This window comes from Patiria miniata, unplaced genomic scaffold, assembly GCF_015706575.1.
Source record: "Patiria miniata isolate m_02_andy unplaced genomic scaffold, ASM1570657v1 HiC_scaffold_25, whole genome shotgun sequence".
Classification (NCBI taxonomy): Eukaryota; Metazoa; Echinodermata; class Asteroidea; order Valvatida; family Asterinidae; genus Patiria; species Patiria miniata.
The window spans coordinates 5,979,046-6,006,769 of record NW_024037064.1 but is presented as its reverse complement, the minus strand read 5'-3'; the positions used below and the strand labels follow the sequence as shown (position 1 = coordinate 6,006,769).

The 27,724-nt window shown below is 40.2% G+C and overlaps 2 protein-coding genes across 3 annotated transcripts in view; both read right to left on the bottom strand.

Moving 5' to 3' along the window:
- The window catches only part of LOC119733285, a 39,361-nt gene extending 24,773 nt beyond the window's left edge, over positions 1–14,588 (bottom strand). For both annotated transcript variants that reach the window (XM_038206885.1, XM_038206886.1), the window contains exons 1-3: positions 14,543–14,588; positions 4,777–4,962; positions 2,704–2,835 (exon numbers count right to left, since the gene is read on the bottom strand). The gene's annotated coding sequence lies outside the window, so the exon portion shown is untranslated. The remainder of the gene's footprint in view (positions 1–2,703; positions 2,836–4,776; positions 4,963–14,542) is intronic.
- Positions 14,589–18,689: 4,101 nt separating this feature from the next.
- LOC119732977 lies at positions 18,690–26,808 on the bottom strand. The gene is made up of 4 exons (XM_038206559.1): positions 26,796–26,808; positions 25,006–25,041; positions 23,809–24,063; positions 18,690–22,073 (listed from the first exon to the last, which is right to left on the bottom strand). The coding sequence occupies exons 1-4, from the start codon at positions 26,806–26,808 to the stop codon at positions 19,840–19,842; spliced, it is 2,538 nt and encodes an 845-aa protein (XP_038062487.1). The 3' UTR covers positions 18,690–19,839.
- Positions 26,809–27,724: the final 916 nt, after the last annotated feature.

Below are 27,724 nucleotides of genomic sequence, written 5' to 3'. Positions count from 1 at the left end.
ATTTTACTTGTAGGCCCCCTATACCCCATCAAGTGCACCAGTGGAGCGCATTTTCAGTCATTGGGGTATAATAATGCATCCCCATCGTACCAACTCATTTGGCTCAAGTGGATCTTTGCGTTGGCCCGGCTGGTGTTCTTAACAAGTGTGACATGAGGACACGACACGGCTTATTTGGTCGTTTACTTTTGACCAGAAGACAGAATTAAGTTCCAAACGTCATGTTTTCTCAATGTCTAACTGGCCATGGCCAGTGTGAAGGTCGTTGAGAATACCATCGCGCATGCATTCTGGTATCAGGACTTGTCGCCTAGGTTTTACATGACGATGCATGAGAGTCCGAGTTCTTCCCTGTAGGACCAGTAGGGTCATGGGGGAGATCTGTGATAGAGTCTGGCCAACCAGAGTAGAGGACTGTTTCCAGCTCTGATAGTACTGGGTCCCTGGCCGTTCCTGCTGGAGCATGTCTTGCACATCCAAAGTGGACAAGGTCAATCTGTTGGACAGTCGGGTGCGCATCCGAATGTATCTCAGCTAAAATCCTAATTTACAGGGGTCCAACCACCCCCCCCCCCCCCCACCTGGCCCTATAGGGTTAAAGCATTGCATTTTTGTACAACTAAATCTGAAACCTCCGTAAATCGAACAACATGAATTTTATCCATCGGATCATTCATGTGGCCTGGCCGTGAATTTTCTTTTCCCAAACTACATGTATGTATCCATATTACATGGTTGTTTAGCACCCTCTACGATACTTTAATGATACGTACGCAGGTACATGTATATATTAATTTTTTCCCAGGATTTGTCGAGCAGTGCAACAGCTCAGTTGGTAGGGCCGTGATTTTGGACCGCAAAGTTGTAGGTTTGAGTCACCATTTTATACCGGAATTTTGTTCTTTTCCAATCTTTGGAGGATTTTTTTCAAAAAGGGAAATAAAGTCAGAATTTCAATATCATATGGAGAACTAGGGAGCATTTTCTCACTCGCCACTAGTGCAGCTCTGTTTACGTGGGAAGACTGGCTCATGTCTAGGCGCTCTCAGCAAACTTTCGTTAATACGCGGAAAGTATGTTGGTTAAACTTACTTCCTCGCATCACATCATAAAATATAGGTTTTCCTCTTTCAAATGAATATAATTTCTTCATGGTTAAAGGCGAGTAATTATGTGCACTTTTTCATTGAAAAACGGGTAACTAAGTGAAAATTTCGCGTTTCCTATGGAGGTCACGGCACATTTCCCCGATTTTTGAGGGTGCGGGTTTACTTCTTCGAACAGCACACGTGTGAACTCGGTCGCATACAATTACCTCGCACGGTTTCTGAAAGATAACACAATAAGCTTTCCATTCGTGTAACAACCATTTTGATTGGTTGAGAAGAACAAGGGGCACTTTTCTTGTCAAATCAGACATCGCTTTTGTTGCGAGGATCAACCCACTGTTTATGTATAGTCCGGTCAACGCAGTGGGGCTGTGCAGGTCGCCGGGTCAATGCACCGTTGTGTGTGACCGCAGAGCATGCAGGGCTTTGATTTTCTGCACATATGGGTGGCAAAGTTCTCCATATGTTCGAATTTATTTCTTTTTTTCTGATTTTATATTTTCTTCTCAAGTTTTTAGAGAAGTAAAGTCCAAAAACGCCATAGCGTGCACCTCATGTGGATGTCATTTGGGGAAAAAAATTTTGCAGGACCAGCTATCTGTACCCGGCCGGTCATGTACGGTGGTACCGTTGCATATTACATTGTGCAAGCATGCTCCACACTTAGTGTAATCAACTGACGCAGTGATTTTTCCATGTCAAACGTCAATATTTAACCTTTAATCCAGCCGGGAAAGGGTTCCGATCAGTGTTGACCAGGGTGTTTCTACCGTAGAAACACTCCATTTACGACTGGTGAAAGAGAGTAAAACTACGCTCGCGATAATTTTTATGTGCCATTGTCATTGACTTTTTCGTCGACTTTTCTTTGAAATTATAATTTAAATAAAGTCACATATTGTGGAAAAATCGTAAAACAAATAAAATTTTGTGGGGCACAAGTTGTTAACAAATTGGACATTTTGTTGGAAAATTCCAAAAGTCGGTTTTCTGATTAAAATCAGAAAAATATTCTCTGCAAGAGGCAAGTTTGACCATACATGTAGTTAACCATAGTTCGACTAACTCTGGTCAAACGCACTAGTGGACGACTAGTCTAGTCCACTATTCAGGACCAGCCTACTGCGGCTGGTCATGCCATGATATTACTGGTTATCAATAGCAATTTTCATAGCATAGTGCAGAGGGGACCTACTATCAACAAAAAAGGCGGAAAAATGAAAACTGTGAGAGCTGATAATTTCATTTTCATGTCATAGTTTTTCTGTGTCACTTTACGATTCTGTCACTTTTGTCGCCATTGTATAACTGCAATTTGTATTAAGTACACATTTACTACTATTTGTGTACATATTAACAGAAACGTCAAATGTTGAAAAATTGTGCGACCGCCATTTTCTCATGGTCGTTGACATGACTTAGTTCAACTAGAGTCGTTGATACGTTCCCTACGTTATCTGCACTGCGAATGCGCTAGGTACGGCACAAACCAACCACTAGTTAACTATTGGTCCTTGATCCAATTTGCCCAAGGCTGGCTACAAATGCATACGCAACTTCATCTGCAGCATTCAGATATAACTTATTAACTTACCATCCTGGTTGGCATGGCAACAGTGAGTGATGATGTTTGTCTGTTGACTTTGGCTGTGGAATCGTCTTCTTGTATTATCTGGTAGTGGCAGACGTAACTCGTATTGTCTGGGACTAGACGAGTCAATTCTTCCTATACAAAAAAAGATACATTTTACAAAACAAAACCTACAGAGGTCTACAGATGTTGTTCAATGGTGTACATGTAGATTGGCCACATAAAGAGGTCTAGTTGTCATGCCTATCCAAGCAGTACATTTGCATTGTCCTCTAAAGATGGCCGCTCAGCATGAGGTCTATTGAAGTAGTGGCTTGGCTGTACAGTACTGGATTATTCAGTATGGCAAAACCAGACATGGGATATTAGTCAATTCTTGGGGTAACACCTTAACCTTATGACCAGTTCCAGTGCTTTGGCTACAGGGCTCGATTTACCCGGGTGCACGCATGCACCAGTGCATGTAGATTTTTGCTTGTGCACATAGCTTTTTACTGAGCATGCACGACGTGCATATACTTTTTTAGCCACCAAAATACTCATTTCATTCATATATTTACTATTTACAAATGAGTGAGAATAAGAATAAAGTTGAATACTTGACCAGATAGTGTACAAACGTGTTATTTCCTTTCCATAAATTATTCCTCGCAGCAGATTCAGGTACGCGGTAAAATTTGGAGATCCCGACGTCCTGCAACCTCCTCCGATCATGCATGTGATTTTAATACCACGTAATACATGCTGCGGATAATTTGGTATCGCACTGACGCTCTGGGCATTCCTTATGTCCGGATCATAAGTGTGATTCCAAATTATTAGCTGTGTTTATCACGTGGTCTCGTTATTGACCAATCGGACGCCGCCTATCATATGCGCCACATGAAGCAGACGGGTAGCTCAGAGGGCTGCGATAATTTTGCACGCAAATGACCCTGGGTACTTGTGTCACTTGTCAGGTTAAAATCTAATTTCTACACGTTCGTATGGGTCTTCATCGACGGCAAATTTTTGTCGAAATGACACATACTGAACACGCGGGAAGGCAAATTTAGCTTTCTATGTGAGTACTCAACATATGTTCGAAATTATGTATGGCGGATCAATTTCGCCATGTTCGAAATGCCACAACAGCGTGGCGTTGTATACAACGCCATGTTCACGGGTGTACTGTCTGTAGAAAGTTCGATAAATCAAAGAGAAAGAATGCCTTCAGAGAAGCAGACGGGTGTAAGTTAATTATGGTACATGTGGGTTTTTCTTGATGCATGTAGGTTTTTTGGTCTACAAAATTGCACCAGTGCATGCCACTTTTTTTGGTAAATCGAGCCCTGTTTGGCTAACACCCTACTCAACTGCTCAATTAAACAACACACAACAGGTGCTTGTCAATGTGCCAGGCCTGCTACATGTAAGTCTAACCAAATCAATCCAACGGCCTGAGAGTCTGAGCTTGCTAGTCACCACAGTATGCATTATTGGATGGGACAAACTCCCATTGTCTCAGAATTGGTAGTTGAAACTTGAATGCTGTTCATGTTGCTCTGCTCAATACAGGGTGTATCAAAAATAAGGAAACCCAAATGTAAATGTAAATTATACAAAATCTAATAAATATTTTGAAATAAGTTAAAGATGATGTGAAACGCCAATGTGTCCTCTTTCCAATGATACCTTGATTGTGTGTCTGTGGTGAGTGTACAATGTATGGAAAGATTTCCATATACGAAGTTCACTCAACACCCTGTGTACAAACCCTATGAGATTGGACTGAAAAATTCTAAGTGTTTTCTAAGAAAATGCTTGTATTTTCTCACTGCTCAAATTGACTTTGATGACATGAAATTACTATCTGGGGGCTTGTTAATAGTCAATACAGAGGAAAATTAGTGAACTTCGTATATGGAAATCTTTCCCAATGTACCCTAGAATAAACAAGGTAACAGTATAACAGACTGACACACATACATAATAAAAAGAATTTAAAAACAAAAACAATTGTTCACCTACCAACCTGGATAACTGTTAGGATGTTACCGGAAACACACACATATTTTCAGCCTATTGCGAACCTACCATGATACGGGTCTTGGCAGACATCCATGGCTTGGCTGGTGTCAATTCTTGCTGTCCTCGTTGGAGGTTTGTGGCCATGAACTTCCTGTATGCATCTTCATCGGTCTCTGCAAGTTCATCCAGCATTTACCAAAAGTACTGTGCCTGCTTCATCAGGTCATGTTAGACGCCTGTCACCATACTTTACTAAAATTGGAAAAGAAAGGAGGACAATTTTGAAAATGGCGTCTGCACAATATTCGCAATGGAGCCCTTGCTGATAAATGGTAATTTTCACTTTTCATCCAGATTGTAAGTAAAGCTTAGTATCTCGATCTTCAAATCATAAATCTGTAATTGTATCTCAGGTGGGGTGATGTAGTAATTCTGTGGTCATTTTGAGGATAAAATCTGATATTTTTGTTGGCAAATGGTTGGGTTTTTAATCATTTGAAACGCCTTGTAAGTACTATCGCCAGATCATGTCCAAAATGTGAAAAATAATGCAGGGGCTACTGTTGCGGCAATCGTTACAGCATCGTCTGGCTCCCTGACCTAATAGTAAATGTCCTTCATACATGCGCACATCACATGACGATTAGGGTCTGTGGATCGAAAGTTCACCACATGCATGCAAAATCATAGCGGGGTACCAACGAAATCAAAGACAAGTTCTTTTTGTAAAGTAGATGCAAAATGTTGATTGTTGAACAGCACCATGGTTTCAAGGGCGGATCCAGAACACAATTTTTTGGGGGCCAAACATTTTTTGGGTCCCCCCAAAAAGTGGGTCAAAAAAATTACGGCGTGGGGTTCGGGGCCCGCTTAAGGCCCGCTTAAATTTTTTGGATTCTAGATGCTCTGTGGTGCGGTCTGAGGCAATTTCTGACCACTTTAACCAATGTTTTTTGGGGGAAAAGATGGTGGTGTACTCATTGCCTGCCTTTATTGCGGTGTCACATAAAAAAAAATAAAAAAATTGTTTCGTTTTTTTTGGGGGGGGGGGGGCCCATGCCCCCCCCCCCCCGGATCCGCCCTTGCATGGTCTAAGTTGTTTTGTACTGATCATATGTGTATGCTGCAACTTGGGTGGAAACAAAAGTTCCATCTTCTTTTTTACTATAAGGAAAATTCCATTATACATGCATGGACATCATTAATTTTTCCAATAACATGCCCTAAAAAGTCAAATTTTGCAGGGAAAATATTAACTCTTTCGCTACGGAATTTAATTTACCTTTTTCGTCCCAACTGGACGTAATTCAAAGCTGAAAATTCCGCCGAGCGTCGATGTGGGGGCCGCCATCTTTGAATGTATCTCCGTAAACAAACTGCTCACAATAACAAAAAGCGCACCCCAGCCAGACGGAGAGCCGCTGGCAGCGGCTCGAACTAGGGTCAGAGGTTATACCATATAAATTATGTAGATATGGCCCACGTCATGGGGACATCATGTTTATTCATAGCGACGCAACCGAGCCGCTGCCAGCGGCTCTCCGTACGACCTGTACAATTTGTATGAGCCGCTTTCAGCGGCTCGCCGTAGCGAAAGAGTTAAAGTATTTACTGAAAAAAACAGACTTTTCTCAGACCAGTCTCACAGGGTTTGTGCACAGGGTGTCAAGTGATGTCCAGGTGGGGTATGGAAGTCTTTCCGCTTTGTTTATCCACAGACCATTGTTGTCATGTGATGTGCACACGCGCAGTTGAGACTCAGATGGGGCTTACATTATGTACTGAGATTGGGTAATCGTCATCTTTAGGACACCTCTATTTTTAACAAGTTCCGGTTAAAGCTACAGACCATCATTTGTAATTTGTGAATTTTGTTCGTTTGAAGCAACAAGAGAGTTCAAAATCTAACGAAGGATACTGAGCAATTAACCTGATGAAGTTTGAGCTAAGCTTCAGCTGTACATTCCGAGAAAAACAACATTCTTAGATCTCAATTTCAAATCAAAAGTTACTGAATCATGTTTTGAATTGCAGCTATACGCGACGTCGCGCACTGATCCGACGAATTACAACAACCGCGCGCGCGTGTGCGTCGTTCCAATACTTGTGCGCGCTGCGCTGAATAACAAAACGAACTACTAATTTAAATTTTCCTACGGTGCTTCTTAGATCGCTGTTGGAAATGCCTTCTTTCGTTGATTACTTCAAAATGACAGCTTCCCAGAAAGAATAACTTCACAGGGAGTTTAGTTCCCTTACTATCTTTCAACCAAGTTTGTTTTTCAACAATAATTGCGCCAGTTACTTTTCGGATGGCTGCAAATGATGGAATCTAGATTTAAAATGACTGTTCAGCACCAAAGTGACTTTTGCAGGGCAGTCTTTTGTCTTCAGATTTACTCATATTTGTTGGAATTTTGAAACACACTTTCAAAGAAAATGTGACTTCAGGCGCGGATCCAGGGGTGGGCCGCGGGGGCACGTGCCCCCCGTCTAATTGAGTAAAAAAAAAAAAAATGAATAAAACGGGGGGAAAGGAGGGGGAGGTGAGAGAAATGGAGGGAAGGAGGAGGGCAACCTTCAAACAAAAATGCCGGCGCCGATATTATACATCAGCGGCCTGCAACATTGTGTACTGGCCGTATGACACAGGGAACTCGAGAAGCTTTGAAGTAAGCCGCGATCCCACCGTACGTATCCATACGTAACCCTGCATGGTATATGGGTTATGAAATGCGATTCATATGAGCGTACGTACCGGTACGAAAAACACGCACGTGTGACAGCCGATGTGCTGTGTTTAGCGCGATGAGCGCGAGATCCGTGGTTGAACGCTGCTCTTTGGACCACACTATTGGTCAAGGGGTGTGTTTTCGTATAACAATTTGCCAGCATTTCTTCCAAGCGCTTCCAAGGAGTCCAAAAAATGTCCGTTTCAGTAAAAAATGTCCGTAGAAAATCTTATCTTATTGATAAACTGAAAATGTATACTTGATACAAAACATTAGAAAGCATCCTTGCAAAAGTTTACAAACTAAGTCTATACAATTCCATTTCAAAAATGCACGAAAACAATTATGCAAACGAAAATGGTTAGGCCGAACAAAAAAAATGGTGTGTTTACGGTAACGGTCTGAAAAAAATCCAGGTAGGTAGGTAGGGAAATAATTTTATTTTGTAATTTTTTTTTTTCATTTCAGTTCTGCATGCCCACGCGTGTTCTTTTGCAAAAAAATTAAAACCACTATTCAAGCATTGAAGATATTCAATCGATACATTTCAATCCAAATTAATTTGTATCGTCGGCCAGGGTTCTCCCCAGGATTTTTTCAAACATGTGGGGGAGATTTGCTGTGATTCAACAACCCGAAAATGTTTAAACTTTAGAAGCTCTCTGGTGCATTTTAGAGCAAATCTGGGGGTCTTTATCTTAAGATTTGTCCTTGAAATTCAGAGGAGATCTTGTAGGTCACTAATATTTTTGTAATTAAAGAAAAAAAAATCAAAATTGTTAACTTAAAAAAAATTAACATTTCACAACCTGTGTTTCATTGCTTCCTAACTAGAAAAGTATGAATTACATTTACATGCAAGTTTCAAATTAAGAAATTAAGGTGGAGAAAAAGAACAACTTTTGATTCCGATTACATGCCTTTCAAAATAGCGTCAGTAGCAGTGGCGTCGCCAAGGGGGGGCCAGGGGGGGCACGTGCCCCCCCCTGGAAAACCTAGTGCCCCCCGAGTGCCCCCCCATCTGAGATTTGGGTTGGTAAACAAATATATATATATTTTGTTATATTCAACTCCCATCATCTGAGTTGGTTTTTCATAAGGACAAAGAAGCACAGTAATTCGTATTTTCTTCAAATGAGCATCAAATGTGGCACCATTTTGCATCTAGCCCATCCTCCATATGCGAAAATTTTCCAAAGGGGGCACCCCCTCCCCTTAGACCCCTCCCCCAGGACGGCGATCCGTATCCACCTAAGTGCCCCCCCCCCCCTGTGCCCCCCCCAGACTGAAAAGTCTGGTGACGCCACTGGTCAGTAGGTCGGAAAATTATTTCGCCAATTTTTTGGGGGTGCTGATTAATGGAGCATCATTCGTACTAATCATAGAGCAAGGAATCATGTTTATTTTGTGCCTGGATTATTTTCATTTGCGCCACGAAAATTATCAAGACTGGCTATCAAAAGTGATTAAAACTTGCCTCACCTAATTAAAAATATATTGGAGGTCGGTGATCCACTTTATGCTTAACATACATCACGGCCGCTGGCACCGCCAACATTCCGCCTGGCTGGCCGAACATCGCGCCGTGCTCACGGCCCACGTGGCCCAAAATCTTGCACTACTGCAGAAACACGCTACGATGTTTCGCCACAAGTTCGAGCTTTGCAGGTTCGTCATTTTAATGGAAAACACATACACAGAAAGTAAAGATCACGTTCTGTAGATTAATTCGCAGAAATTCTCTTTCTCCAGCAATGTTTGTTTGGTAATATTTTTACGATCCAACTTCGGCCCACTACATCATCATGCTGTATGATACGAAGTATGGACCAGAGAGAGGCAGTAGTCACTGGTTCCGGTCCTTCATCATAGCATTGATTCCGTTAGCTGGCGAGGGAACCAGTGTACCGTGCTGTATGTTAGCTGGGTGCTGCTGGTGTTCAACAGAACATGTCATCGTGTGCATTGTGATCACACATGCATCGGAAAAACAGGATTTTGGTCAAGATTTTGCATGTCAAGATGAAATAATGGCGTATGTAACGATCAAATTGTGCATTTTAATGGCGTGTATGATAATTATATTGTGCGTACCAGGGGCTAAAAAATGTGATCGGCATTTTTTTTGTCAGCATATCGGGCCGGCCGCAATTCCAGCATATCGGGCAGATACGCACGTTTGTACGTACGTGGGGAGAACCATGCCGTCCGTCGGGCAGCCAGGCGTACCCCGATGCGTTTGTGCAAAATAATCGTACTTCGTAGTTTGAGAATTCAATTTTTGAGATCGTCGCGATTTTCGCACGTTTAACACAGGTATGTTTCAAATTATGGTCAGATTCAAGTGTGGAAAATGTTTTTTGTTCGTGGCAAATAATTAAAAGTACTTGAAATGTTTGAAATTTGTCAATTATCAACCTTCAAAATGGCAATAAAAAGTTTGAGGTCGGCAATTTGGCCGAAAAAATTCCAGGTCGGTCGGGTTACCGTAAACACACCATTTTTTTTGTTTGGTCTTATCAAGTGAAAAACAGAAGAAACTTAAAAGGCTTGTTAAAGCAAGAGTATACATGTATATTAAACCAATGAAAAAAAATCCTTATTTAACTTAAAACATTTTGCTCAAATAACTCAGGGAAGGAGGGGCCAAATATCGCCTAAGATTGCACCACAGAGCATCTGATTATCAAAAAAATTCCCGGGGCCTTTAAGTGGGCCCCAGACCCCACGCCGAAAGACATTGCGCTCCGCATTATTAGTCCTCGGGGCAGATCTACCGACGCATCCTTAAAACAGTTTACAATCTAAGCCGATCCAATTCCTTTACAAAAATAAAATGCAAGAAATATTGATTATGCAGTCGAAAATACTTGGTTATCAAGTGAAGAACAGAAGAAACTTAACTAGGCTTGTATTAAGAAATACAAGAGTACAATTTCAAACCAAAAAATTAAAAAAAAACATGGTGTCACCGCAAACCGAAGCGATAATGAAAAAAAAATCCTAATAATCTTCACAACATTTTGCTGAAATGGGGCCAGGAATCGCCTCAGTTTGCACCACAGAACATCTATAGAATCAAAAATTTCCCGGGTCCCTTCAGTGGGCCCCGAACATGGGCGTCGCGAGGGGGGGGGGGGGCAAGGGGGGCACTTGCCCCCCCTGGAAAAGCAAAAAAAAAAAAAAAAAAAAAAAAAAAAGGAAGAAAAAGAAAAGAAAAAAAAAGAAAGAAAAAGAGGCGCGAAGACAAAATGGTGTAAATTTAATGAGTTTGGGGGGGGGGGGGGGGGGGCAACATGTCCATGCCCCCCTTTAAAACTGATAAATCGAGAATGTGTTGAGAAATACAAGCATTTTTTGGCGACGCCCATGGCCCCGAACCCAACGCCGTAAGACACTGCTCCACGTTCGCATTATAGTCAGGTGGCATACGATCGGAATCGTGACCGACTGGTCCAAAGCACCAAACTTGGCAGATATATTATTATAGCCCTAAAGAAGATATTTAGAAGGGGTGACACCTGAAATTCTTTTGGGAAGGGGACCTAATTTGCATAAAGCGTTAATCCCTGCCGTGTAATATATTTATTCCCATACTTGGGTAGATGTTTATTTTTTTATTTTTTGAAAAGTATATTTAGGTGATTTTACTAACATATCCTTACTTCAATAACACTTTCTAAAGCATATCGGAGATTTGAAGATTATAAGGACATAATAAAGATCAAAAATGGCTACCATTATACCCCAAAGTTGCGCGCCTTTCCTTTTTCCTCCGATATCATCACGTAGTCTTGCCAAACCTCAGTATTGATGACCTTCAAATTCACAAAGTTACTTACTGGCAGAGTTGCCCTAACCAAAATAAATGGGAAATCGTGTGAAAAATTATATCATCTTGATATTTAGCCCACAAAAACATAAAAGGGGGGGGGGGGAATGAGGTGTCCGTAAATTGGGCTAAAATGAGGCGAAGGGTTGCCTAACATATGGGGACTTGATCAAGTTCAAGGATGAATCCCCCAAAATAAGAGTTATTGTTTTTAAAAATAATGATGTCTACGTCCAAATGTTTTCTTGCCAATAATTTTGGGAATTTCCTCAAACTTTTTAAAGTCCCCACGTTTAATAGGCAACCCCTCACCTACTTTTTAGCCCAATTTACGGACACCTCGTTTTTCCCCATTTTTGTGTTCTGGGCTAAATATAACGTTATCATTGTTCACATGATTTTTCATGGAGTTTTAATCGAGTTACTGAGTCAGTAAGCAACTTGGTGACTGTGAAGCTCATCAATACTAAGGTTTGGCAAGACAACTTGATGATATCTGAAGACAAGAATGATGCGCAAAACTGTAGGATATAAAAGTAGCCATTTTGGATCGTTACTATGTCCTCATAATTGTCCAGTCAGTATTAAATGCTTTAGAAAGTGTAATTGAAGTAAGGATGTGTAAGTAGAATCACCAAAATATACTTTTCAAAAAATAAAAAAATTAAAAATATACCCAAATATGGCAATAAATATATTACCCGGCAGGGATAAACAATTTATGCAAATTAGGTACCCTTCCCAAAAAAATTACAGGTGTCACCCCTTCTAAATATCTTCTCTAAGGCTGTAACAATCTATCTGCCAAGTTTGGTGCTTTGGACCAGTCGGTCAAGATCTTGTCAAAAATTGGCCCTAAGCCACCTGACTATTAGTCTTTGGAGCAAATGCCTCAGCGCATCGCCCATTGCAACAGTTTACAATCTAAGTCAATACAATTCCTTTTTTTTTTAAATACAATGCAAGAAATTATGAAGACAGAAATACATGGTTTGCAACTTTGAAGTACACAGTAGCTTAAAATTTGTAAAAACAAGAGTATATTTTTAAAAAATCCTTACAAGATTATCAACTTTTGCACAAATAATTCAGAGGGAAAGGGGCCAGGAATCGCCTCAGATTGCATCACAGAGCATCTAGAATCACAGAGCATCACAGAGCATCTAGGACCCCACGCCGTACGGGCTTCGCGCTCCGCGCTCGCATTAGTCCTCAGAACAAATGCTCTAGATGTGCCCCCCCATCTAAAGAAATCCTGGATCCGCGCCTGGACTTTCCCCATTTTTTGCATTCAAAGACGAAGTGCACGTTGTACTTCTTACAACACGTGTGCATGCCAGACAGAATGAAAGCTTAGCCCGATGTTGATTGGCTGATAACAACATGTTAAAAAAAAAATAATTTTTATCCAGCCAATCAGCATAATCAGCATCATTCCTTCATTGCATCGAGTTTCACTGTCGCCATCTTGGTTTTTGAGCCTGTTTTCTGGTTGTCTTCGTCATCGACTCCATAATTTCCCCAATAAATCAAAGACATCATGCCCTCTTTCCACAACATAATAAACAAAACATTCAAGAAGGTGTCATCCCTCATAGCTGTTCAAATGTCTAGCCCCATAAATGTGGCCAATTTACCGGACTACCTCCGTAAATAAAGTCCACACTTGGTACATGTACCTTACAATGTAAAACTTTGTCTAGTTTCTATTGTTCACATTTAGACTTTGTAGTTTATTAGTCCCATAAATGTGACGGTGTACTGGTCTACCTCCCTATTAACCAGAGTAGGAAGTCCAGTGTTACTGTCACATTTATGGGACTAACCTTCACATGCAGCTAGCACGCACTACGCATGATGGGCACCGGAAGTTAGTTTGTGTGACGCCTTCTACATGTACGTCACAGGTCACGCAAATCTATCCAATGAGAGCTCAAATGACGTCAGCCCTGACAAGCGTTCTGTTTGCAGGGAGGGGGGTGGGGGTACAAGCGAAGGTACTATGTTTTATTTTTAAGTCCCAGAAAATGTCACTGCGTATGTTCAGTGCCTATCCGGCAAAATATCGTTCGCTTAAAGAAAGCCGGTGCCGGCTAAATATACTCCAAATGCCATATTTGAATGTCAATAAAAAAGACAGTCTGATTAAAATTCATGTTTTTATCCATGCCCAGCATGCATTGCAAATGCAGGCGCGGATCCAGGGGGGGGGGGGGATTGTGGGGGTCAACCACCCCACCCCCCCCCAGCTAGCTCTGCCCCCAATAAAATTGCCATACAAATTCTTAAAAAATAAGTCACCCCCCCCCCCCCCCTGTGACACCCATATGGAGAACAATGGAGCATTTGCTCACTCGACACTAGTGAAGCTCTGTCTACGTGGGAAGACTGGCTATACTAGTAGGCACTCTGAGCAAACTTTTGTTAATATGCGGAAAGTATGTTCGTTAAACTTACCTCCTTGTATCGCATCACAAAATACAGATTTTCTTCTTTCACATGAATATAACTTCTTCATGATTAAAGGCGAATAATTATGTGCACTTTTTCATTGAAAAACAGGCAACTAAGTGGAAATTTCACGCTTCCTATGGAGGTCACGGCACAATTCCCCGATTTTTAGGGAGCGGGTTTACATCTTCGAACAGCACACGTGTGAACCCGGTCGCATACAATTATCTCGCATGCAGTGGCGTAGCCACAGGGGCCGTAAGGGGCTGTTCAGCCCCCCCCCCCCCCCATGAAACCTTGTCGCCCCCAAGTTGCCCCCCCCCCCCCTACTGAGATTTTGAGTTTCTAAAAAAATTATCATTGATCTACATGACGCCTCCCATAAAATGTCCCAGCGGAGCGGCCCCCCCCCCCCCCCCCCCCCCCCACTGAAAATTCCTGGCTATGCCACTGCTCGCACAGCTTCTGAAAGATAACACAATAAGCTAATTCCATTCATGTAACAAACGTTTTGATTGGTTGAGAAGAACAAGGGGCACTTTTCTTGTCAAATCAGACATCGCTTTTGTTCTGAGGATAGACGGCTCCTTATGTATAGTCCAGTCTACGCAGTAGGCTATGCAGGTTGCCGGGTAAATGCACCGTTGTGCGTGACCGCAGAGCATACAGGGCTGTGATTTTCTGCACATATGGGTGGCAAAGTTCTCCATACGCAAAAAAATTATAACTCCAGAAGAATCTACAGTAGTTCAATCACTTCCACCTAGCTTTCCAAGGCCAAATGGTTAACTTTTCAGGCAAAAATTGGCAAACTTACTTTCACTGTTGGGACGTTTTTTCGAAAGTCCTCCACGTCGTGCCCCGCCAATTCAAGAACGCGCAACGAACCACGTGAGATTGGTTTGTGAACAAATCCCTGGTCCCTGTACTATTGCAATGATTTCAAAAAGCATTGGGAAGTGCGAACCAGTTATTTCTGCGGCGCCTTAATCACCAATGAAAACTACCAGGCACATTTTGTGCTGGGGTAGTTTCAGGTTTTTTAGCTTGGGGAAAAGTCGTTTTTATTCTAATTCACAATGTTTGCATACCATCTTTTTCAATTCTCACAATTTTTATATAAAACAATATTGGAGACCTGTATCTCAGAAAAGATCGTCTTCAAATTCAATAGTTTGCTAAAAAGAAATTTTATTTTGAACCGAGTTCCCTTCATTAATTTGGTATAGCCCTTGTGGAATGTATATGCAAATTTGTACAGGTGCAATTTTTTTTCATCAAGCGATAACTGGCCCTCCCCCCGCAACGCCCATTTAGAAATTTTTAGAGTGCCGCGACTTCTATATTCCTCTATTTTTAATAATATTCCTCTATTATTTAATATTTGATATTCCTCTATGTAATAAATGTAGCCATAGAGGGCGGGCTTTCGATTAGTGCGGCGAAATTAACTTGTCCATCACTGATAACCCCACCAGGGGCGGATCCAGGAATTTTACCAGTATATTATTACCAGTATAATTTATTTGGGGTGTCACAGCAGGGGGGGGGGGGGGGGTAGCATTAATTTAAATGAGTTTCTATGAAAAAAACATTGACAGAGCGGGGGGGGGGGCGTTGTGACCCCCCCCCCCCCCAATCCATGCCTGCCCACCTCCAACCCATACACAATGTAGACAGCTTAATTTAATTTTACAAAAACATTTTTTAGGGAATATCGAAGGGAAGTGAAACAAAAAGTGCGTTTTGTTCTTAAAGTAGAGTTGTTTATTGGTAGTGGGGCCTAGACAATTCGTCACCGTTTTCACGAAGAGCCACATATCTCCAAAATTACAATTTTTTTCGATTTTGATTTTTTCAATATTTCGCATTAAAACAATGTACTTAACCATTTTGACATGTTTCTGTAAGCAAAACATCATTAATTTCTAAGTTACATTAATGTTGCAAGGGGCAGAAATCTCGATAACTGCATTTTGAGTTTTCACGAAGAGCCACATACATTTTGGCCCTTTGAACGCGTACAAAACCCATTGCACGGAAATACGTAAAAGTAGGTCAAATGAGATTTGCGTTTTCACGAAGAGCCACATATCTGTGTTACATTTTCAGGCGCGCGCGCGTACTCACGCGCGCCTATGGAAATACACGTTGAACAGAAAGGGCCAATATGTCGGAAACGTGAATTTGCGTTTTCACGAAGAGCCACATATCTTTACTAATTAATTTCCACTAATTAACTGCTTTATTAAGTCTTATTACCGGGTTTATGTAAAACTTCAGCTCACGTAGAATTGTGTGATGGTTTTCTTGCTGCACAAAGTTGTTGCAAAGTAGTATTTCTTGCAGTTTTAAAATATGAGAAACTTCTTTTGTGATTATCTCGAAAACACTTTACTTCAAAATCAACATAATATATATAGTATGTGGCTGTTCGTGAAAACGGTGACGAATTATCATGAATTCATGAAAGGGGATGAATTGAAGAGGGGGGTGTTAATAGGTAAAGTTCTATTTGTTGGTGTTCATTGGGTGCTAGAAAAATATTTTAAAAAAGCTTTTTGTTTTCAAATGAGCCACCGTGGTGTCGCTAAGCCCACAACAGCAAAACACAACAGGTCCACAACAAAACAATGTAATGAAACAACGATTCATTCAAGACAACTTCAACTTATTTGAAGTTGTCCTGAAGTAATCAAAAAGCTGTCTTGCAGACTGAAGTGGGGGCCACTAGAAATGCCTTGAATATTAATCCACCATGGAACAAGTGAAGACGACTGTTTTAATGCGAAATTGTAGTCTATTCATCCCCGTTGCCACTTTATAATACAAAGAAAGAAAAGAAAGGAAACACTGCACCCCTCCCATAAAATGCAATCTAGCCCCGCCCCTCCACATAAGGAATTGGCAACAACTGGCCTGTCGGTTACCACTTTCTTAATCCCCCAACAATAAATGCTTCTGGATCCATCAGCGATTTAGCTGTGTAATCATATTTTTAATTGCATGAAGTAAATTTGTGATTGGGTTGATATATTTTTTAAGGAATTTCTTTTGCTATCCTCATTATGAAGCCTGCATGCCTGATTACAAAACCCAAGTGGTGACCCAGCTGTAGAATTCAGAGGCGGGAGATTGGTCCATCACTGAGGGAGGAATGGAGGCATAACACAACAATCATCTAACCTCAAAGATTTCTCCTTGATTGACTTAAGTCACTGCATGGAATGATTTATTACATGATAATAATCATACAAAGTACACAATGTCAAATATAATCCCTGACGTCTTAAACTTTTCCCCAAATTTCTGGAACAAAGGAAAAGAAGAGATCAGAAATGTTTCTGCACCAATAACAAATAATACAAATAACATACAAATTTCAACAAAAATTTCTTTCACAGTTAACCATATCAAAAGCCAAATCAACTTACTTCCGCCAAACGGTACAAATATCAGATTTTTAATTTTTATTTAAAAATTAAACAAGGAACTTGACTGTAGCAGGATTACCATTCCAGATTACCGTATCGGAACAGGAATCCAGAGGTCACCAGGTCAAACCAGCTCCAGTCAATGTCTTTGTTCAACTTTCAAGTTACACATGTATTATAATGCACCGAGACAGTTCTCCTTTGTGGTTTATTTTTATTACAACATGTAACTTAAGTTGCACGAAAAGATCCAGGTCAACTTTCAATGTCTATTTGATAATAACGAACTAACGTTTGGGAAAACCAGAAGCACAGTAACTGAGGACATTTCCATAACCAGTGTTTGTGTAACAGGAGCACAGTCACTGGTTGGAGAAGTGTCAGGAACTATGACAATGTTCTATATAAAGGATGAAGGGTTTATTTTGCTAAATTTCAGCAAACGTGAAACAGAAACCAAATTATCCAAAAGTCAGCAGATTATCTTGACTTGGAGTTCATGTCCGAGTGATGACCTTATCTTACAGACTAAATATCACAATTATGTAATTTGCAAACAATGGCTTAAAGGCATATAGAACATTTGTATTTCATTTTGCTTGTTTTCAATACTTGTAATATTATCACTGATTCACAGAAGAATACTCAAAACCTAACATGTTGAAGCTTTGGTATTTCTTTTCAAGAAAAGAGTGAAATATCTATGCACAAACTTTTAATCAATAAACGCGATTTTGTCCATAGCACTCTTATTTCAAAAAATCAGTCAATTGACTTATCATTGGAAATCACCTACATTTCTTGATTTCTTCTTAATGACAGCAAGCCAGACGGAATAATTTCACAGGGTATTTAGTACCAGTACGATCTTTAAACCAAGTGAGCTTTTTTATTACAATTTGGTAGGTTACTTGTGATATAAATGCAAATGATCCCATCCCATATCCCTTGAAATGTGTCAATGAATGAGTACAAAAATCCCCGTCATTTAAAATTGCAATCAGTACGGCTTTACAAATACAGTGTTTAAATCTCATTTTAATCAAAATCTTCTTTCATGTGTCATGCCAGCAACAACAGTTAAACATTATTTACATTCAGTTAACATTTCCAATGTGAATCAATCAAAATGTTGATTCAAAGTATACCTTTTCTCCCCTGCAGAACTACTTTTACCAATATGAACGGTTGCATTTGGGCAAGTTATAAATGACTGTTATCACCTGGGCAACTGCAAAAGATACAAACTGTTAGAAACAAAAATGTCAGTTTTTCTACAGAATATTGATCATACTTGGAACAAACAAATCTAGTGTCAATCAATACTTTGAAGAGGCTTGCAATGATAAAAACAAGCAAATTGTCCACTTGTTCCTATTTCAACATTATCAGAAACACAGAAACATTTTCGTGTATACAACAATTGCAACGATTGGTCCTGAATGAGCAAACATGACTGTCCTCTGACAAAAATGCATCATTTGGCAATGCAACATTCTACATGTATATATTATACATGAATTGTTTGACAGTATGAACACTGGTTTAGTAACTCTCAATATGGACATAGGCCTATAGTTGAATAGTAAACAAAATCCACGTCATACTGTCCTTACACAACTGCACCACTTTAAAGGTATATTACATAAACAGTCAAGGTTAAAGATCTATACAAAAGTTAGCAAACTGGAATCTTAATTTTTGCCATTTTATGCATAATTTACGTTTATTTACAGAAACTATTTGATAAAGAATGAAGCACAAACATTCAAAAGAAACGTCTGTTTAAAAGGCGTGACGTTGCAAGAATTTTCCGAATTTGTACATAAGGTAAACGCAAAACAATTCAAAAGTACCCGAGGTTTGGGGTATTATTCTGTATACTAAGTTTTGCACAGCACTGGTCTATGGAAGGGTGTCGTGCAGCCATTTGCGTGTGGTCACATTAGTTTGTTTGAATGCCATATTACTACATTGATCGGATAACAGGGTAGGAGGAGGCCTTTGTCACAAAAGTTGAAGACATCTCACACAACTTTTTCCTAAGATGATGCGATACGAGATATTTTCTCAAAAGAAATGGAAAGGAGAGGTGGATTCTCCTGTTTAATTGACGATTAGATTGTAGATTTATAATAGTACTCAGAGGTCACCCAAGATACAAGGTCAATTTAATATCACTTTCAAGTGACACCCAGAATGCTTAGTGCAGTGCTATTATGTTTTAAGATTTCAATGAATCATTTTGTACAGGAATTGTTGATTGACTTTTCACATTGATTGATTGATTAAATTGATGGATTAAATTTTTTTGGGGGGGGGGGTGGGGGTTCAGTACTAGAACTATGCTGGGTATATTTGTATTCATAATGTAAGAGGATTCCGAATACATCTATTTGTATTGAAACTGTTTTGTTGACTTTTTATTCATTATCGAGCCCCTTATTGTCCTCTGAAAGTAAAGTTTTTGTTGTTATTGATTGTTGTTTTTTGTAATTTTCTGTGGTCACATTAGTTTGTTTGAATGCCGCAGAGCATTGACTTCACATAAAATGACCCATGATACATGCTTCTTGTTGCAATTTAATGCGGCTCATGAGCGTGGTGCATTCATAGGGAACAGGGTGAGAGTTATGACTTGGTGGGAGAATATTTAGGCTCAAAATTCTCCCTCTTTTGTTCATGTGTCCTTCAGGTGAGGGAGGTTTTCACTGACAACTTGTCTGATGAGCTCAGGATCGAGGCCGATGTTACAAAGATGCAAGTAACGTAACTTAGAGAGACCTTGGAGATGATGGGTGAGAGCCCTCACTGCATCCAAACTGAATGCATTGCCATCCAGGGTAAGCGATTCTAAACCATGCCCAGCAGGAAGGATGCTGATCAGGTCCTTCACATCATCATCTACCAACCTGCATGCAAAGAGCTGCAAGATTGTAAGGGATGAGGGGATGTGGCTAACATCTCCCACCCGTGCATGCAGGTTGGTGTCATGCAGTAAGAGATCACTCAACCTGCATCCTTCCAGTGCCTTCAATAGATTGACAACCTCATCCGGTGATCGTTGGTGCATAACCAAACCAAGCTCGCCTTTTTGTTCCTGCATGCGGAAAAAGCTGTGCGATACACGCCCCACATCAAACCATGACTTTGCCTCAATGCGAACCATAATGTGTAATTGAGCACAGCGCTGTTCATCCACCCCACCAAGTGTTTCCTCAAGGAGGCTAAGCTCCTCCCCCTTCTGCTCAGACAAGTAGTAGTTAACCACTATCAATCTAGTTGACTCCATGCTGTCACTCAGAAGAATTCCCCTGAGAAGGGTAAGCTCCTGCTTTCTTACATACATGTGAAAAACTGTACCTTCAAGTGGTGGAGTGACATGCTGTAAGTAGTAGCTCAGTGATTTCAGGTCTTCATTACTCTTGCAGTCTACCTCAGTTGGTCTGACTAGTTTGGTAGCCAACTCTTCTGAACTAGACTCGAACAAAAGCAGCCGAGCCAATCTCTGATGTTTCTCCTCATCACCTTCCATCTCTTGTATGTGATCCAGAATGAGACCAGCAGCCTTTCCTGATCTACCGCAACAAAATCTCAGCAGGTATTCCATCGCAAGAACATTGCTTTCTCCAATCTGCTTCAACTGATCACAGAACTTGTTTTTGTCATCTTCTAGCAATTTCACCAGGTGACATGCTGCAAAGTATTCTTGGATGGACTTGTGGGGGAAAGTGACCAGCACTTTTACATCCAGACCACTCGTGAACATTTCACGTTGAACGAAACCAACATGACAACCCTCAGCTAAGGAAGACTGACAATTCTGAAATTCAGTTTCATTGAACATGAGTCTTTCCCCGCTAGAGTCTAGTAACCCTTGCAATGCAACACGCCCCAAGTCATCAATGATGGACATCATGATGGTCATCATGTGCTGATCACCCATTTCTTCATTGCGGCGAATGAAAAGAACCTCCGTAAACTTTGCAAACAGCTCAGTAATTCTCTCAGGCAATGACTTTTGATTCTTCCAAACAAGGCATATCATCTGGGAAATGATTGGAACTTTGGACAGTTCCCATAGATGTTGACTGGTTTTCAGATATGAAACCAATGCCTTTCCCTTGTCAGCATCATCAGGAAGGTTTAATCTGATGTACTGATCTCTGTTTTGTGGATTGAAGCCAGTTGTCTCCAGCAGGGCATACTTTGGGTGACCCCTAAGTATGTACTGTTTCATGTGTGGTCGGGTGGTGACCAGCACAAAACTTTTAGTAAGGACTCTGTTGTGTAAGATATCCTGAACCCTGTACACGCCCTCCTTAGATTGCAAAACATGAGATGGAATTTCATCTACTCCGTCCAACAGCAAAGCAATGCCTGATTCATGATCATCAATTAACCCTTTCACTATGGGCTTCGTCAGTTTGGTGTTTTGAGCTAGAATTTGGTCAAATATGGCATCCAAGACACAACTAGATTGCTGCATTTGCCTCAGCTTTATCCAAAGCACAAGATCGAATCTACCAAGAAGGGGTTTTGAACTAAGGGTGATGGAGGAGTTTGCAACCTTCACTAACAGGGTTGATTTACCCATCCCAGCCCCACCAATAAGAAGAATCTTGATTTCCTTAACTTTTTCCTGATTGAACAAATCATCCAAGGAATTGAGAATGTCATACAGTGCTTCATCCAAGAATAATTTTCCTTCTGGTAATGTCACCGACCTCTCTGATTTTGTTTTGCCTGGAATGTTCTTTTTGAGTTGTAAAGGAATAAAGAATTCCTCAATACCCACTTGACGTGACTGCAGTGTAGGGTGTGCAGGAATAGTCATTGCAGTTTGCTTGTAGTTGTCGATTATTTGTTGTCGCAAGTAGGCAAAGGTATATGGCCCCTGGAGTCCGGTGATTTCTGAAACAAATCATACAATTATAATGAGTAATTTATTAGAGAATTCAGATGAACATGATTCATCACAATTCTTTCAAGCCACAATTCAACAAAGCAGACCAATCTGCAGGTGCATTTTTCAAGTCCACTTGTTTCTACATTTTTTTCTTTATCCACGTATATAAAGCATTGAATTTGTTTTGGTTTTCCATTTAGTGCAGTAAAATGTACACTTAGAAATTTTGCCAAGGATTGAAATTTACTTATCCAGATTTTTTTTTTTTTTTTTTTTTGGCGTCCCTGAGATGACAATATTGATAAAACAGTCCCTTACACTCTTTAAATGAACAAAACTGTAATAAGTCAATCCAAAAATGTTGATCATATCATAACCTGGACAATGAAAGGACTAACTGTTGCTGGCAGTTAAGTTCAAACAAAAGAAATCTCAACATTTATGTAATACTGCACATTGTTTTGAGGCCATATTTGTTCCGTTATTGTCAGGAGGAGTTTCTTCTTAAGAGTGTGATTTTACGTTTACCCAACACCCACTGAATCAAACACTTGTTATTGGTGTTCATTCATGGGCGTATCTATACGAGTGCATGAAGACTGAAAACATGTGTCCTGACCTTTCGTACCGCCCCCCCCCCAAGAAGAATGCGAGCAGAAGACAACCAAACATGAAATAACCTAAATTGTGATTACAAAACTAACTTCTATAGTAAAAAGTATGTGCTTAAGAAACAAGCTAATGTGCGTTTCTAGTTGAATATTGTTTTTAATGCCGTTATGTGTTTCCCCTTCAAACTTTCTGAGCACTGAAATTTGGTTTAAAATAAAGGAATTGATTAACTCGTCAGATGCACCATGAACCGACGTATCTCATTTTTTTGTGTTTTGAGAAAAACCGATTTAAAGTCGGTCATTATTTTGTAGGCTTTCAAGCTGTTTTATTTATGCTATTAAATTATAGATGGAACTTTATTGTATGCAATCCGTGTGCATCTGAGTTGCTAAGTTTTTGAGAAATTCAGTTCCAAAGTTATTTGTTACTTCGTGAAACAGATTTTTGTCAGTTTATTGTATGTCATTCAACGCGCATAATAGTGGCCGTACGTGTGCCAGATACGGCGATAGATCGGTTCGTGAAACGCTAAATTCCATTTTTTCATGTCAACGCTCCTTTGTAACGTCATAACACTATGGGAATTAGTGTATAAAGTGGCGTCATAGATACAGAATAAAAAGACTAGATCGGCAGCGTGTCCACACGCGCCCATTCACCGTGCAATAAATCTCCGCCATTTTTGTTGTCTCTCGTGAACGCACAACAATTAAAGTAAAGTAATGGAGCTAAATGTATCTTTCCTCCAGCACATGACCTAGCTCAACGCACGCGAAGCTAGAAATGCGCACCGTGTATTTACACGATGCGCACACGCATTAGCGATAATGGTGCACTGTGTGCGTAATAACGTTAATGACAAAAACTAAATTTGACAAAAAATCTAGATACGCCGGTTCGTGGTGCGACCGACGAGCTTAAACAGACAGTAATTCGTGTTAACAGAAGTGTCTTATTAATTTCAGGAATACCGTAGGTAAAGTAATACAGTTTCTCTATGGGTTCCTTAAACACGCCTACTTATCTTAATGACCAGAAAAAAAGGGTGTTTTGCTTCGTCATTCAATCATATGTACCAATGGTATGATTGAAACAATGGTTGATGTGGTTCATTCTGATACCTACCTATCAGGTCTTCAACAATGTCCCGTTTGCCGATCTCCATCAGAGCTGTGCATAACACGTCCCTCTGATCCGTGCTAGTGGATTGTTGGCGCCTCCATTTGACCAGCATGTTGAAGATCTGGTTCTCTGTCTGGCCTGGGTCATCCATCACGATGCGCTCGATCTCTGCAGCGCTTAAACCGAGTTGTGTAGCCAGCTTCCGCCATTCAGAGCCAAGCCTCTCAGAGATCTTGCGTAGAACGGGCTCAGTGATACCTGCAAACAGAGACACACCAATTAATATGGTAAAGAACGTTTCTGTGAAACCTTGTACACGTATGTATATACCCTACTTCGTTCAACAGTTTAATTTGAACAAGCTTACGCTTATGTTCAGCACGGCAACTGTGGACACTTATTTAATTCTATTTTTGATTATATTGATTCTCTCAAACTCAGATCACTCGCGTTGATGCACATGCAGTGTTTCTTCTTTTGTAGACATTATGAAAAATGCAATAACTGTTAGTCTCAAATCCAGCATTTGTTCCACCCATAAAACGTTTTATCCGGCAAAACGTAATGTTAAGAAGTACTATAATAGGCTTTATACATGTAACTTTCCTGGAACTTGGGGGTGCTCATCATCCAAGTTTGTTTCTGAAAAAAATTGTATTAAATGTACCGCATTTGCCTTCACAGTGTTAATAAGACTGCACTCTGCAAATTACAGAGACATAATTTACAAAATTAGGCGAATGTACAAATGTGGCTAAACATATCAGTAAACAGAGCACTGCAATGGTGATTCAATGGCATGTTCAAATCTTGTAAATTTATTGACTCATCTATTTTCTTTTAATCAAATAGAAAAAGACACGTTCATTCTTGTCAGTGTTGCATGGATGCAAGCCGCTATCAAAAAAAAAAAAAAATACTCATTCTAATTCTGATTGATTCCTCTGTCTCGGATCAAAATTAGAAAATGCTGACTTACGGGCATGGGTAGCAGGAATGTCGCACTATGATCAATGAATTAGCTGGTACAAAACTCATGCGTGAGTACGGCTGGATTGCTAAGGAAGTTGTTATTTGAGTGTGAGGTGCTCGGTAGTTTTTGAGTTAGACAAAAAAGTATTGGGGGGAACTTTCTTTTTTGGTGGAGTGTATCACAGACAAATGACAGAATACATTGTCAAAAAAGTCTCTACAACTCACCTGGAACTTGGGGAGGCTCATCATCCAATTTTCTTCCTGAAATAAAATAATATGAACTTTACATGCATTTGCCTTTACAGAAATAACACAGCACGGTGGAAAAAAATTGGGAGAGGGCAAATACAGGGCTCCATAATTCAGTCAATAGAGCACTGGAACGGTGTTTCTGAGGTCACATGTCCAAAATCTTCCATAGCTAATGAAGCTGGACGCTGCAAAAGTACTGCTGGCAGGGCAGTTGCTTTGTGAAATAACTGGTATGATTCTCTGGCCATTGAAGGGTGCCCTATGAGTTATATCATGATTGGAATGATATATATGGGAACTATAAAGTGAGATACTTTGTGTTTATGCTCTACCTGGGAGCAAATTGGTTTGTGTGATGACATACAATAGCTGGATGCTGTGAGGGAGTTGAGGTTTCAAGATTTTGTCAAGCATACAAAGACCTATTGTAAAGAACTGGATTTAGATTTTAATTTGGCTGACAGTTGTCCAACTTCAACGAACCTCTTGGAGCAAATCTACTCCAAAGATTTCCCATTGTTGGTCAGACTAGGACCACGCTCCAACACAGGCAAACTTTCTGCAGAAAGATAAAAAGGAAACCAATTGTTATACTCATTTAATTATAGCACTTCCATACGTACCTATTCGAATTAAATGGTAGATTAAAAACATTGCCTTATGCCTGTACATTGGAACCGTCTGTAATTATCAACCTGCGTCTCGCTGCCGTTGTAGGTGGTCTGTATTCTGTCAACTATCAGTACTGATATCAGTCCAAGTATCCACCCACAATAAACATCATTAAAAAATCATATCACTAACAATCATACTTAATTTGGACCAGCCAGACAAAAAGTAAACAAACAAAACACTTCAAACCATCCCTTTGACACTCTTCACATCCAGTAATGACACTTACCTGCATGAAGCCAACTTTAAGAGTCCGTTGATAAAAATATCATTTTCTAATCTTCTCTTTAAAAAATATAATGGACTGAATCCAGGGCAGCTGTTTGATAAGTTACAAGTCCATATAAGGCAAACATAGCAATCGTATCAGTCAGAGCCCAGCTATGATCAATATTCCCATATAACATTCCTCTACCGTTCAGTGTGTGGGTTCGAGTCCCAACCGAGTGATTTTTTCCAACTTTTACTCGGTAGGTAACACTCTGAGTATACAGTGTTTATACGTCGGTGAAGGGCAAAACCTAATATTGAAAACGAACACAAACAAACCCTAAACCTAAAGGAAAATAGGAAACTAAAGCATACAAAGTACAAAAAGTAAATCTAAAGCTATTGGAACTTCAGAACACACCAATGACATTTGAACCCTGACAATTTGCGTCATTGAACCCTCTGTAATTATCACCCTGCATCTATTTATGTAAGCCGCCGGTGTCGGTGGTCTGTATTCTGTCAACTATTGGAACTGATATTGGTCCAAGTATCCACCCACAATAAACATACATTCAATTAAAAAATCATATCACTAAAATCATGCTTAATATGGACCAGCCAGACAAAAAGTAAACAAACAGAACACTTCAAACCATCCCTTTGACACTCTTCACATACAGTAATTACACTTAATCACCTGCATGGAGCCAACTTTAAGAGTCCGTTGATAAAAATATCATTTTTTATCTTCTCTTTAAGAAATAAAATGGAGCAATTCCAGGGCAGTTGTTTGACAAGTTACTAGTCCATGTAAGGCAAGCATATGACCATATATCGTATCAGTCAGAGCCTAGCCATGACCAATTTTCCTACCTAACCTTCCTGTACCATTCAGTATGTGTAGAGATGGGCCACCGGTAGCTAGCTGCTCACGGCATGCATGTCGCTGTGACTCGTATCTTGGCCTTGCAAGCTCAAAATCTTCGAGGAAACTTTTTGTAGTGTCATTATCTGTAATTTTGTGTGTAATGTGTCAGTTTTCTTCAAAATCGAAAGACGCCCAGAATAAATACACTAAGAAATAAGAAAGATTTTATCATTGAACCAAATTCAAACAAAAAGGCCAAAAGCACTGTGCAGTAATGCCCCGCCCCATCACTATGCACACATATTATTGGTGACTGCTCTATGTTCCGACACCCCTATGTTCCGACAACCTAGATTGTGTTACTCCCGGTTAGGGTTAGGGTTAGGGTTAGGGTTAAGGTTAGGAATAGGAATATGTGCAGTCGGAACATAGGGGTGTCGGAACATAGAGGTGTAACCATATTATTTAGCAGTATGATCTTAGTCTATTAAAAGGCCAACATCATGCAAGATTTAGTAGGTCCAAATAATTTCTAGATGCACATGCTTAGCTAGGTACACAGCTTTAAAATTTTCCTGGGCTCTGTTGTTATGACTGCTACAAGCATGTAAATGGTTAAACTTTCTTGAAGTTTATTTTGTCAGATTTAGATTGTCTCTCTGTATGACCTTAACAACCTTGTTTCCATGGGTACGATCTTACTTAGTTCCTATCGTGCCTTGCGCGATCTTTACCCCTGGAATTGTGTAATCTAAATGTGCCAAATAGTGGCACATTTAAATTTGGACTGCAGTCAAGTATCTAACGCACGATGCGGTGGTTTAACATTTAGGATTTATTTTAATTTGACGTACCTACATCGTCCCTTTATAACACAAGATACAGATTTTCTGCGGCTAAAACCGAGACTTCCTTTATCCATCATACAGGCATCCTGCA